The sequence below is a fragment of the Mastomys coucha genome, unplaced genomic scaffold (genome assembly GCF_008632895.1).
Source record: "Mastomys coucha isolate ucsf_1 unplaced genomic scaffold, UCSF_Mcou_1 pScaffold23, whole genome shotgun sequence".
NCBI classification, from domain to species: domain Eukaryota; kingdom Metazoa; phylum Chordata; class Mammalia; order Rodentia; family Muridae; genus Mastomys; species Mastomys coucha.
Genome location: NW_022196906.1, coordinates 112,409,168 through 112,421,461, shown reverse-complemented (window position 1 = coordinate 112,421,461; position 12,294 = coordinate 112,409,168). Strand labels below are relative to the sequence as shown.

General features: G+C 45.0%; 1 protein-coding gene across 8 annotated transcripts in view; it reads right to left on the bottom strand.

The window, feature by feature from the left end:
- Positions 1 to 6,618: 6,618 nt before the first annotated feature.
- Golga4 (golgin A4) overlaps positions 6,619 to 12,294 on the bottom strand; it is an 83,636-nt gene continuing 77,960 nt past the window's right edge. For 6 of the 8 annotated variants that reach the window (XM_031345852.1, XM_031345853.1, XM_031345856.1 and 3 more), the window contains 2 exons: positions 9,838 to 9,898; positions 6,619 to 7,279 (listed from right to left, as the gene is read on the bottom strand). In XM_031345852.1, coding sequence (XP_031201712.1) covers positions 9,869 to 9,898 — 30 coding nt within the window. In that variant the 3' untranslated portion in view covers positions 6,619 to 7,279; positions 9,838 to 9,868. The remainder of the gene's footprint in view (positions 7,280 to 9,837; positions 9,899 to 12,294) is intronic. The other 2 variants (XM_031345854.1, XM_031345858.1) reach the window with 2 other exon arrangements.

Here is a 12,294-nt window from a genome sequence, read left to right as displayed (position 1 = left end):
CCCGTGTGTGTGTGTGTGTGTGTGTGTGTGTGTGTGTGTGTGAATTTGGAAGTTGAGGCCCTCTCACTCCTCAGTATGAAGGTGGAGCACTCGAAGGCCACAGACCTGAACTAGCACGGGAAGGACCGTCTGACATGTTCCAGGGACCCCTGTCATGTGAGCAGCTAGCGGTCATTGCCATTCTACTGTCAGGACCCCTGCTGTCCCCTCAAGCACTCTCCTTTACCAGCTTCCCAGGGGGCATCCAGGTTCTTTGGCCTTCAGCTGACAGCTGGCTCTTCTTGATCTTCTTCAGAATGTTTCTCAGCCCTCCTTGGTCCTCTCCTTCTCCATCGGACTTTTGCCTCTGGACCGCGTCTCTGTGAACCACGCCCTAGCTTCTGCTGAGCTCCCGATCCATGTCTGCGTCTCCGTCTCTTCTCGGCCTTTCCTTGCTGTGTTACAGTGCACATCAGTGATCACACTTGCTTGCGGGGAGTAGGGCTGAGGCTGAAGGCAAGCTCACGTTTGGCAATACGGTGACTGTCTCAAAATTAAGAAAGGGAAGGACTAGGAATGTAACTCTGTGGCCCTTACGCTTGGTGTATGTGAGGCCTTGGGTCCAATCTCTAGGACAACAAAACCAAGCTGGTGGGTTGAAGGCAAATAAGCCAGATTAATAGAGTAGGATGGCGGTGGCCCTTCCCTTTGTGTGCATGGGGTATCTGGAGGGACACAGATATGTTCTTCTGTAATGAATCTTGATTTCTGGTGTACCTCTATGCTGACCTGGCTTCCCTTGGTTTCAACCTCATTGTCAGTTATACCTGTTTGTTTGTACTCTCTTGGCACCATTTTGGTAACTCATGCTTTTAGAAACATATACATTTCCGCCATGATTTTAGTTTTGAGGAATATAAAATTCTCAAGTAGTTTCTCTCAATCACCCTTTGGATTGATTTCCCTGCTCCATTTCCTAAGTCTTCTTTCACACTTGGCTTGACTCAGAATTGTCAGTCTCATTCATCTTCTCCAAAAATCCAAGTATTACTACTCACGGCATCCCTGTCTCCAGGTCACTCACTGTGTTATCCCTGTCTCCAGGTTACTCACTGTGTTATCCCTGTCTCCAGGTCACTCACTGTGTTATCCCTGTCTAGAGGTCACCCCTTTCTTCCTTTCTTTTTCACTCTGTTCCTTCTCTGGCTAATCTGGGCTCTACTTGCTTTTAGTTTTCGAAAGCTGAGAGACCACCATGGCACTGTTATTCTCTTGCACTCTCTGAACTGTTTTCTGTTGTTGTTGTTGCCTGTCCTTGCTATGTAGCCTCGGATGGCCTGGAAATACGTATCCTGGGCTGGTCTTCAACTCAGTGATTCTTCTGTGTCTACTTCTTGGGGCTTTAGGCACGTGATGTCATGCCGGCTCTCTGACTTCTCACGAGGGCCCGACAGCTGAGCTCTTCCGTCTCTCTGACTTTCTCGTGAGAGCCCGACAGCTGAGCTCTTCCGTTTCATCGCCAGCTTCACTGTAGCCCAAAGGCTTTCATGTTCATTCGATTCCAGGAATTTCCTCATTGAGCTACTGAATTTTTAAGAGTGCCTGACATCAACTCCACATTTCTGTAGTTTCTACAGCTTTCCTTGCTCAGGGTCTTTGTTGCATTTCTCATCCACTGACGTGGAGTAACTTTATTGCTTTATCTACCCTGTTTGAATCTTCCTTTGGGTCAATGATAATTTTTATTTTGGATTTTTTTTTAAAGAATAGAGATTTATTTAGTTTAATGTGCACTGCATCTTTGCCCGCATCTGTCTTTGAAGGGTGAGATTCTCTGAAACTGGTGCTGCAGACAATTGTGAGCGCTGGGAGTCAAACTTGGGTCCTCTGGCAGGGTGGCCAGTGGTCCTAACTGCTAGGCCACCTCTGCAGCCCTACTTCTGGATGTTCTCTACCCAGCTTTTTAGCTGTCTGGTATCTTTGGGTTAGTTATTGGGGAGTCACAGTCTTTCAAAGGCATTGTGTTAGCTGACCTTTTGCTCCTCGGGGGTTCAGGTTGAACTTTGTCTTTTGTTTGTGCCCAGGGCTTCCTTTCCTCAACAGGAGCCTGAACTGCAGTTCCTGCTGGAGCTGGGGCCACTTCCCACGTCTCCTGTGTAGGCTTCAGATGTCCCACCACCTCTGGTTTTGTTTGCTTTTTCATCTCCTCAGCATGTTCTGTGGCAGCCCTCATTCCTCCCATTCAGTCACAAGGAGACAGCTCCTAACTGACCACAGTACCCTAGACATCACATAGTCTGTGATTTGGGGGATCTGCCTCTCAGGGGATGGTGTTCACTCAACTAAGTTGGGACAGGGTTGAGATGAGTGAAGCTATCCTGAGAGTTGTCCCTGTAGAGCTGAGCCTCCCTGGGAGATTGTCCTAAGCCAGCTGATTCCCAGAGTGAGCCCAATATCCGTAAAAGGCATATGACAGATGCTAGACGGAGCTGATAAAGCTTCATAGACATTTCCATGAGCAACTACGGATGGGCCTGAAGCAAAAATACTGTCTCTGTGAAACAAAAGAAGATGTAAAGAACAAGTGGGAATTTTGGACATAAATATCCAAAAATTTAAAACTCACAGATGCATTCAGCAACTGACCCTAAATGAAAGAAATCAGTGACTTAGACAGAATGACAGAAATGATTAGAAATTCTAAACATAACTGCCTCTAAGTCCCGCTCCTGGGCACCTGATGCCCTCTTCTGGCCTCTGTAGACCAGCACCACCTCCATATAAATATAATTAGCAATAAAATATACAAGGCCAAAGCCCAAAGATAAGTAAGCAAGTCTGGAGACATGTACTGTGCTATGGTTTTACAGCTTTCATGAGGTTATGCTAAAGTAACAAATCGCAGCCTCCCAGGGTTTGTCACAATCAAGCTGTTGCTCTTTTCTCATTCCCCGACCTACCTTATTCCTTTCTCTGTGGCAGACGGAGACAAAGGCTGATTGTGTGGGGACTGGGGAACCGAAGGTGGTGGGGAAATGGATTATCCTACTCTAAATGGAGACAACCACACAAGGTCCACGGTGGCAAGATGTGAAACAGGAGAGCAAAGAACTGGAAATACCACCTCCACCGACCACAAACTGCAGTGGCAGCCGAAGATGCATGTCTTCCTTGGCTGTCCACCCACCTGCACCACAGGACAGCCTGGAAGCCTTGACCCAGGACTGCTTCGGATGTCCCACCCAGACCTCATCACCCATACCAGACTCGTGAACTTAAAAAGAGAAATGATGTATCTTGGCCACTCCTGACATACAGATGTGGAAGAATGGAGACAGCGGGGACACAGTCCTTGTTTAACAGCAGACGCTGCTCCATCTAGTATAGGACAGACACCTTTCTCTGTAGCAAGGAAAACACCTGGAAAACCTTTCATCTATGTGTCTGTGTGTACACAGATGCTCTTGTGGGGGGACCAACAGCGGCCAGAGGGGATGCTGTCTCCCCAGAACTGGCATTAACAGGTGGCTGTCTTAGCCATCTCTTCAGCCCCAACAACTGGAAAGTGATAGACTGAGACTGCATAATCAAACCCATTGCTCTGCATGCTGACCCAAATACTAATTTTAAAAATTTAACACTTCTAGAGAACGAAAAACCAACTAAAGATGTCCCAAATTAAAGTGGGGACAGTGCACAGAAGCATGTGGCTCAAGGCTAGACGGTCCGCTGCCCCTCACCCCTGCTGTCCTTACCACCTCTGCCACGGTGCGTACTTTAGACAGACTGAAGTCACCTTTAGCCCTTCAAATTTTAGTGACGCCACTGGAAGGTGATGGTCTAAGGGGACACAGACTCAGACTGTTCACCCACTGGGGCAAGTAGGCTGAGACAGTCTGTGGTGTGGACTGTTCAGTCTTACAATGCCAGAGGCATGGTACCAGACAAGGCCGGCACAAAGGGGCTTGAAGTGTACTCACTCGCCGGCCGCTGAGGCTGCTGGAGCAGGCTGGCTAGCTTGGCTTGTGTTGTCATGTGTTCTCATGCCATGAACAACAAGCTCATCGGGGTGAACTTAATGCAAGTACTAAGTGTAACCTATTTAACAGCTAAGAAATGGTCACACAGTGCAAGGCCTTTGAATAAAATGGCACATAGTTGAAGACAGAGTTAAATCAGTTTTAATGACGTACAATACAGACTCACAAATGGGCGCATGCACACACAGGGTTTTGAAAGGGGGAAGACAGAAAACAAACAAGCAAATAAAAAACTACAGTTAGCAGAGGGTTTGCCTGAAGGCCTGGTTTTAAACAAGAAACAGGCTAGGGTGCTGGTGAGATAGATGGCTCAGTGGGTAGTTACTTGCTGTGAAAGCCCATTGACCTGAGAACTGCACACAGAGCTAGCTGCACTGTGATCTCCGCGCATGAGCCATGACATGCACCCATGATCATGATGCACAAATGCGTGGATAGTAACATTAAAAACTGCTTAAAAGGGCTAGCATATACATCATAAAATCAAAATACTGTTCCCATCCTTTAATTTAGAAATGCCAAGTCCAATCATTTCTAGTAGTAGGTAGCAACAAGGCCATTCTCTGCCAAGCTCTACACGCACCCACATAAACGAAATAGGACAAATTCAATGACTGCAGGAAAAGGCTGTGCCAACTCATCAACCGAACGGCTCCTCGCAGCTTTCACCGAGGAGCGCTGCTTTCTCGGCGGCAGGGTTTTTGACGGCAGTCATGAGGAGAACCAGCCCCTGGCCAGGTCTGGACTGAACAGAGATCACAGCTCTTTCTCTGTGGTCTGGAGCTGACCCACAGCCATGATAAAACTTCCGTTTCTCAAGCATCAGAGAATGGAAGACAAAACACCCAGCCCCGAGCTGACCCCTGTGATGTCCATGTCCTGTAGCTCTCCTTCAGAAAAGTCTGCCATCTTCCAACTTCCAATCGGGAAGGACTGTTGAAAATTCTCACCTGGCCCAAGGTGCTAACACGAGTCTAACCAAATGCTCCTCTCTGCACTGGGGTAAGCAGGCTGAGACAATGGTACTGCTCATCCAGAATGTGAGGCACTGAGGAAGAGCCAGCAACCTTTGCTTGCCATATGAGCGGCTATTCCTCTCTTGACTCCATGCTTAGAGCCTGGCTTGACTGGCTTCACAGGAGCTGGCCAACTATACCTTAGAACCAAAATCCGGTTTAAAATTTTCTTTTAAGATTTATTTTTTTGTGTATGAATGTTTTGTCTGAATGTATGTATGTGCGCCTTGAGTGTGCCCGGTGCCAATGGAGGTCAGAGGAGGATGCTGGATCCTCTGGAACTAGAATTACAGATTGTTGTAAGCCAGTAAGAGAGTGCTGGAACTGAACCTACGTCCTCTGCAGGAGCAACAAGAACTCTTAACTGCTGGGGCATCCCAAGACTTCCTGACACCTTCTTTGAAAATAACATTTTAAACAGTATTTGTGGGACACAACAGTGTGGCTGCATGCAAGAACTTACAAAACCTGGGGCTGTAAGCACAAGGCTTGTACAAGATCAAGACCCCAGCATGGATGGGAGGGGACCATGAAGTTCCATTTCTGAAGAGCTACTGGCAGTTGACTGCTACTGGGAAAGGGGGTCAGATTCCTTCAGGGATGTGGGTCCCGAGAGGCTGTCCATGCTCCAGAGGATGGTCCCGCATCCATGTACACACAGGCAACACTAACAAACTGGGTGAGTATTAAATGAACGATGGCTTTAAGGAGCACATGCAGTTGGGAGGGAGAGGGACTGGGAAGGTGGAGAGTATCCAAATACATTTACGCATGTGCACGAACATTAAATATTTAATACAAATAAAGTTTTATTGAAACACACTATGTTCACTCATTTAAGAATGGTCTATAGTTGCTTCTGACTACAAGGAAAGCACATGGCTTCTAGGACCAAATACGCTCACTAACTGGCCCTTTATAGAAAACCTTTGCCAACTGACCCCGCTCTCTTACACTGGAGTATCTGCATCAAGGGATAAGGAGAAATTACAAGAAGTCATGGTGTGGAGGGCACTAAGAGGCCAAACCATTACCCTGGAAAGAGGCATAAAAGACAAGAAGGGAGCTACTGGCGGAAACCCTTCAGTGGGACACAATTTTGCCAGTTTAATAAGCCATGGGTGGGAGTGTCTTCTCTCTACAGAATAGTGAGCAAGTCAGTTGGAGGGTACCAGGGGCCCCACCCCCCCAGTGCAGGAAGCCCCAGAAAGCTGGCAGGCTGGCTGGATAACCAGTGCTCCAGCCCGAGCAGAGGTTTTACAGATCTAAGAGTCTGAGAACCAAGTTTCCCAGGAGTGTGCAAACCCTTCTGAGCAGTTTCACAGCTTCGTATCCTGAAACTTCTCTCTCATTAGGCTCCAGAACAATCAGTGACTCCAGAGCAGAAACCCTCCTGTAATCCACAGGAGGGGCGTCCATAGCCTGAGTTACTCGTGTAACTTTGAACATCCACCGCACATCTGTCCCAGTGAGCAGTGTTTGGCTGGCCTGACAGCCCGTACTATATTCACCCACTTGAACTGAAACATGGGTGCTTAACCATCTTGAAGTGATTTCAACTCAAAAAGAAGCACAATGAAAACTATTATATAGGAAATAAACTTTATTTATCTGATCCTCTGAGATGACATGGCCAACAGTCACAGAGCTGCAGACAATGGGATTATGTACTATTTACAATTTACAGTAGTATTTCTTCCTTTGAAAAATAATATAAGTACAAAAGCTAGGTAAACATGAGGTACTGCCATTTGGGACTTATCATAGCATAAAGAATTAGGCTTTAGCAAATATTCAAACAATCAATCTGTGAAAGAGTCAATTAAATTCTCTAATTTATCAGAAAAAATTCACTAAGTTTCACCTCCAAATGTATTGCACAAGTCTTTAAGAAGAAAAAGAAACCACCCTAAAATAAATAAGGAAGACAGACAGTTCTTAAAGAGAACACAAGAAAGAGCCACTGAAGAGCCACACCAGGTGGGGCCAGTCGGAACAGCCTTTAAACCACAGAAAACTTCCCAAGAAAAAACTGAATAAAAAAAGGACAAACCCATCACCATTTTTCCACCAAGAATGTCTGCTCAAAAGCCATGTATCTGTGGCCAGGGCACCTGTCTTCAAGCTACACGAGTAGCCTGTAATGACAGCGCCATTCTCCAAACACCACACGTGGACAGCTCCCCAGGCAGCGGCTGCCCAGCCTCACTCTCCATTTCTTCAAGATGAGGTTCGGAGCCATGACTAAAAGGGAAAAAAAAAGGAAACTAGGGTGAAATAAGAAAAACAAACAAGCAAGCTCTTACAGCCAACTTGTATAAGATTTGTATTTTTTCTTCAAGATAAAGTAAATTAATACTCTAGGGATGATGGTAAAAAACAGTAAACATTTCAAATACTGATTCCTATTGGAATATTCCAGAAACCACTGTTAGACTGATTTAAACTGATTGAAGGCAATCCCAGGAGGCAGTGCTGCTGAGCCCTGCCGAGAGGCATGCCCACCAAGCGCAGCTCTTTAGACAGGGCTTACAGGGAGGGAAGGCGGTGGTCCCACTTTCCCAGTGTGTGCTTCTGCTACAGCCTGCAGTGCTCGCAGCAAGACACAGGCACTGTGGAGGAAAAGGCTAAGCTTCACCGGAAGTTCATTAAAACTTAAAAAGTGCTGAGACAAACCCAGACTTTTATTCTTAAGAGTTTCCTGGATTAAACTGCTAACTGCTAGAACTCCGATCTGAGTAGTCTAAGATCTTAGAGCAGTAGCTGTCCAACTAAGCCTAAGTAACAGAGACACCCTGTCCACTCCACTCAGTGCAGGGAAATGGTAAGGAATTCTGGGTATTTATTTACAAAGCTAGCTCAACAATCATGCTGGCCTTGGGAACCTGATGCAGAGATGGAAAAGAAAAAAAACATTCTAATAAGGTTGTTCCCTTTCAGCTATTATTTTGAAACCTTGGCTTGAACACATTTAGGAAACAAAAGTCAGCTCAACAAAGCAACACAAACCAGTGCTATGAAGGCAAAGGACCAGGGAGCGGAGAGCACAACTCCTCAGTGTAGTGTGTGCTCTTTGTGGAGCCTGAGGCCTTAAATATTTATGACAGGTCTCATTCAAAAGATGGGAAAATTGAACATCATGTATAGTATCAGATAATATTATGTGACCAGTGAGTTAACTGAGTACCGTAATCCTACTGTGCAGGGTAATCCCCATGCTAAGATGCCTGCCTTCATCCACTAGGTCTATACAGTCAAATGCTTGCTGTAAGCATGATGTTTACAGGAATTGCCAAATGTTACACAATGGGGAGAGAGATGGAGAGAAAACAAGAGTGAGAACAGGGAGAAACTTTCACAAAATGTTAGGAATGTAAATGTGATGGCAGACATGGGCATTCACTCAGTTATTTTTGCAAAGCTTAGGTTTCAAATCAGAAGTTGAGTGGACAAGCAATCAGACAACGGGAACGCGGAGCACACGTTCCCAGTGTGAAGAGAGCAGCTCTCTGCAGTGTGGTGCGCCACTTACAGCTCTGCTGCTTGTCGGGTCTCATCCACTTATTGTTAAAGCTAACTACTGAAACCTGCTCTGCACTGCCAGCCCCCGTAGAGGAGACAGGAGTGACTCGGCTCTAGAAAACTTTGCAAGCAAATTAAATGATAAGATGTGAAAATCAAAAGGAGACTCAATGCAGGCATTTTTTAAAAAGGCAAACAAAATTAAAAAAACAAAACAAAACCCAGAGGCACTGGAGAGATAGACGGTCTGCTGCTGAAGAGCTCTGGCCGCTCTCCTAGAGGAGCTGAGTTTGGGTCCCAACACCCATGCGGTAGCTCACAACCCCTGTGACTCCAGTCCCAGGGATTTGATGCCTCTTCTGCCTCTGTGGTGTACATACATGAAGACAAGCACAGACAAAATAAAATAAGTAAATTTTTAAAAAATAAACATTTTTAAAAGCTTCTTAAAAAAAATCCATCTCAGCCTTAACATTCTTCATCTTGCTCCATTTGTTCATGCTGAATAAACCACCATTATCATCAAGTATAACCAGATGTTAGTCACTGAGAGTCAACTTATTTGTGATTTATGAGAATTACAGCAAGTTTAAGGTACACATGTACCCCAAGTGTTTGAGGCAATGTTAAATCAGGCTTATGACAATGACTACTGTGTGAGGTTGGGAATCCTTAAATGTTGAGGACCAGTTAATGGTGGGAAACATTTTAGACAATTACATTTCACTGTAATAAAATGCTCAACAGAGACAGCCATATTCAATTAAACCAGGCTGCCGAGGAGCACCCACAGAACATACACGCAGTCTAAAGTGAGCTGTGTGATCATGGGATGCAATAAAACTGCACTTATTTTTAATCAACTTTATTAGTTTTCTTTTCTTTTTTTTCAACCTAGCATTCTCATTAGGCTTTGCAGTAACTGGGGCTCTCTTCACTGGCATCTGAAGCACAGCACTGCATGTCCTCACTTGCATCCACAAGTACCTCCCTTGCTCCATCACAAGCTGTAGCCATTCTTGGTGGCTGTTAGTCACTTTCACAGAATCAACAGAAAGCAACTACATTCATTACCCGATGTCATAATCATATCCATTAAAAAGAACAAAAGAATCCCAGCAAAATGGGTGACGGCATGCAATACCATCACATGGTACACATGATCTCTGATGGGTGACGGCATGCAATACCATCACATGGTACACATGATCTCTGATGGGTGACGGCATGCAATACACATGATCTCTGTAGCAAAAACACAGACATGGCTGTGGACTCACCACACGCTTACTCAGCACAGACTGATGGTTATCAGAAGAGGCCGCTGCGAGGTGAGGTGAACTACAAAGCCAAGAGGAAAAGCTTACTGGGTTAGTTTTCAGACAAACAGTGCAGAGGTTACATTGTGCATACGAGGTGGACAGAATTACAGATGGTACCTAGGTCATTTTAAATTCAGGGTCATCGGGCAAAGCATAAGGAGTATACAATACTTCTCCCATCCTAGATCTTTACTTTCAATTTTCATTTAAAGGTTTAAATGCCGAAAAGTGAACTTCATGTTAAGGGTGCATTTAACTGCCAAGTAAATTAGAAAGGGTTTAATAATGAAGTGATTTTTGTTATAATTCCATTACCATATACATTAAAATTTGATTTACATAATTTCAGCTTACCCCCATGAATTTTTTAGAAGTCAATGAATTTGAAATTCATATATACAATACACCTGTGTATTGAATTCTTTTCCTAAAAGGTGTCAATTTTGTCACTGAATAATTCCCTCATAATTCAACAGACTGTCAAGAGTAGCTGCAGGAATGATGTACCATGTTGCAATTCTAATGCAAAGGAACTTGATGTTAGTTTGTTTTACTGCAGCAAAACTTCTTAAATAAGTTCCATGCCCTAATTTCAGGAGGCCACCATCCACCATGATTAACTCATGTCACGGTTTGCTTTGAAATGGCAGTATGTTGACAAAGGCTATTAACAGAGCTGAACTTATTTCTGGATGGTGTGACGACCCTCCGAAGTATGTTGTGTGTGTATGTATACAAACACACAATGAAGTTAGTAAAAAGGAGCAAAATGAAAACAAACTAGAAAAATGTTTCAATACACACAGCATATTAAGGTTAGTATTTTGCAAGAGAATCTGCAGAAGCACACAGACACAGGAATGTAGACGCCCCATGTCTATGCTTGTAAGGTTAAAAACCACTTAGAGAACTGAATAAAGAGGGATGTAGTGGAACTATTCAATGTTTTATGCTGAGAGAGTCTCCCATTTTGTGACCCACAACAACTTTGAACTGGGATTCTTTGGCTTCAACCTCTGAGTGCTGGGAGTCTAGGCATGTCCCCTGGCCTGCCACACTGTTAATGATGATCTTGGCGTGGGGCAAATAGTTTCATGTTGAAGATTAGGAAAGATTTTCTAAGTTTCTGAATTGTAACATTTTAGAAAGTGACCTGTCATGTCTTATTTTAACAATATCAGCCAAACCACTTTCTCAATTAAAAACATATTTACATATGCATTGCTTTTCATTAAGCGTCATTTGTGTTTGCATTTGTTTTCCAACTCCACCTGCCATGCATCTTATTACACGCTGGGGTCAGATAAGTCTGTGGTGGGGTGGAGCCTTCAACTATAATGCTATAAAGTGTGATGATTTATTAACTTAGGGGGAATGAGTGAGACCAGCAAAGCCAGCATGGTCGGTTAAGGACTAATCCCAGTCACACATGAGGCTGGGGGCACAGCTCGGTGGCCAGGGTCCTCGCATTCACAGTCACACACGAGGCTGGGGGCACAGCTCGGTGGCCAGGGTCCCCGCATTCCCAGTCACACATGAGGCTGGGGGCACAGCTCAGAGGCCAGGGTCCCCGCATTCACAAGGCTTTGGGTTTCAGTCTCCGGCACCACAAAGCACGGGAGCAACAGACAACATGGAGGACGAGTATGAAAGCTGAGCACAGCGAGCAAGGAAAACAAACGCTAGCAGACCACGGGCAGGGAGCTAACGCTAGCAGACCACAGGCAGGGAGCTAACGCTATCAGACCACGGGCAGGGAGCTCTGCCCAGGCAGTCACTGGGGACAGACATGTGGGTTTATGTTTCTGGGGTCTGCAGCACTTCAATGAGAAGTGTGCACTTTTAGGAAAAATGAAGAACAGGCTTGTCCAGAACAAAAGACTCTCTTGATTCCAGTTTCAGCCAATTACAGTATACTTTACAAATGAAATTCTCATAACGATACAGGAAAGGATCCTGAGTCACTGTTTAGATGGATAAAAAGATCAATTTGATTAATTTCCAACTTACAGGATGTACCCCATCACTACTTCCCATTTCCTACACATCTATTTTATCATTTGAACGGTCTGCTGGGCCTATCTGTCATTCACATATGGAAGTTACCATCCATGCCTAAATGTAAAGCCTTCATGTTCTTCATAGCTTCAAATTTCCTACATTTTCTGTAACAATGATAGGAGTAGATGGCTGCAGACTGAATTTATTCAGCAAGCAAAGGGTCATGACACATGAGGCTTTGTTTAAAGCCTGTGTAGGTCAGCCTTAGGGGCGAAGGAGGGTCAACTCAAGAACCAGAGCCCGCTTCCTCCCTCTCTCAGATAGAATGCTGCTTCCCTCTGCTCTGGAACCCAACCACTAGTGGGGTAGCATCAACGGTCCACACTATGAAGAACTCTTTCCCCTCAGAGTCCC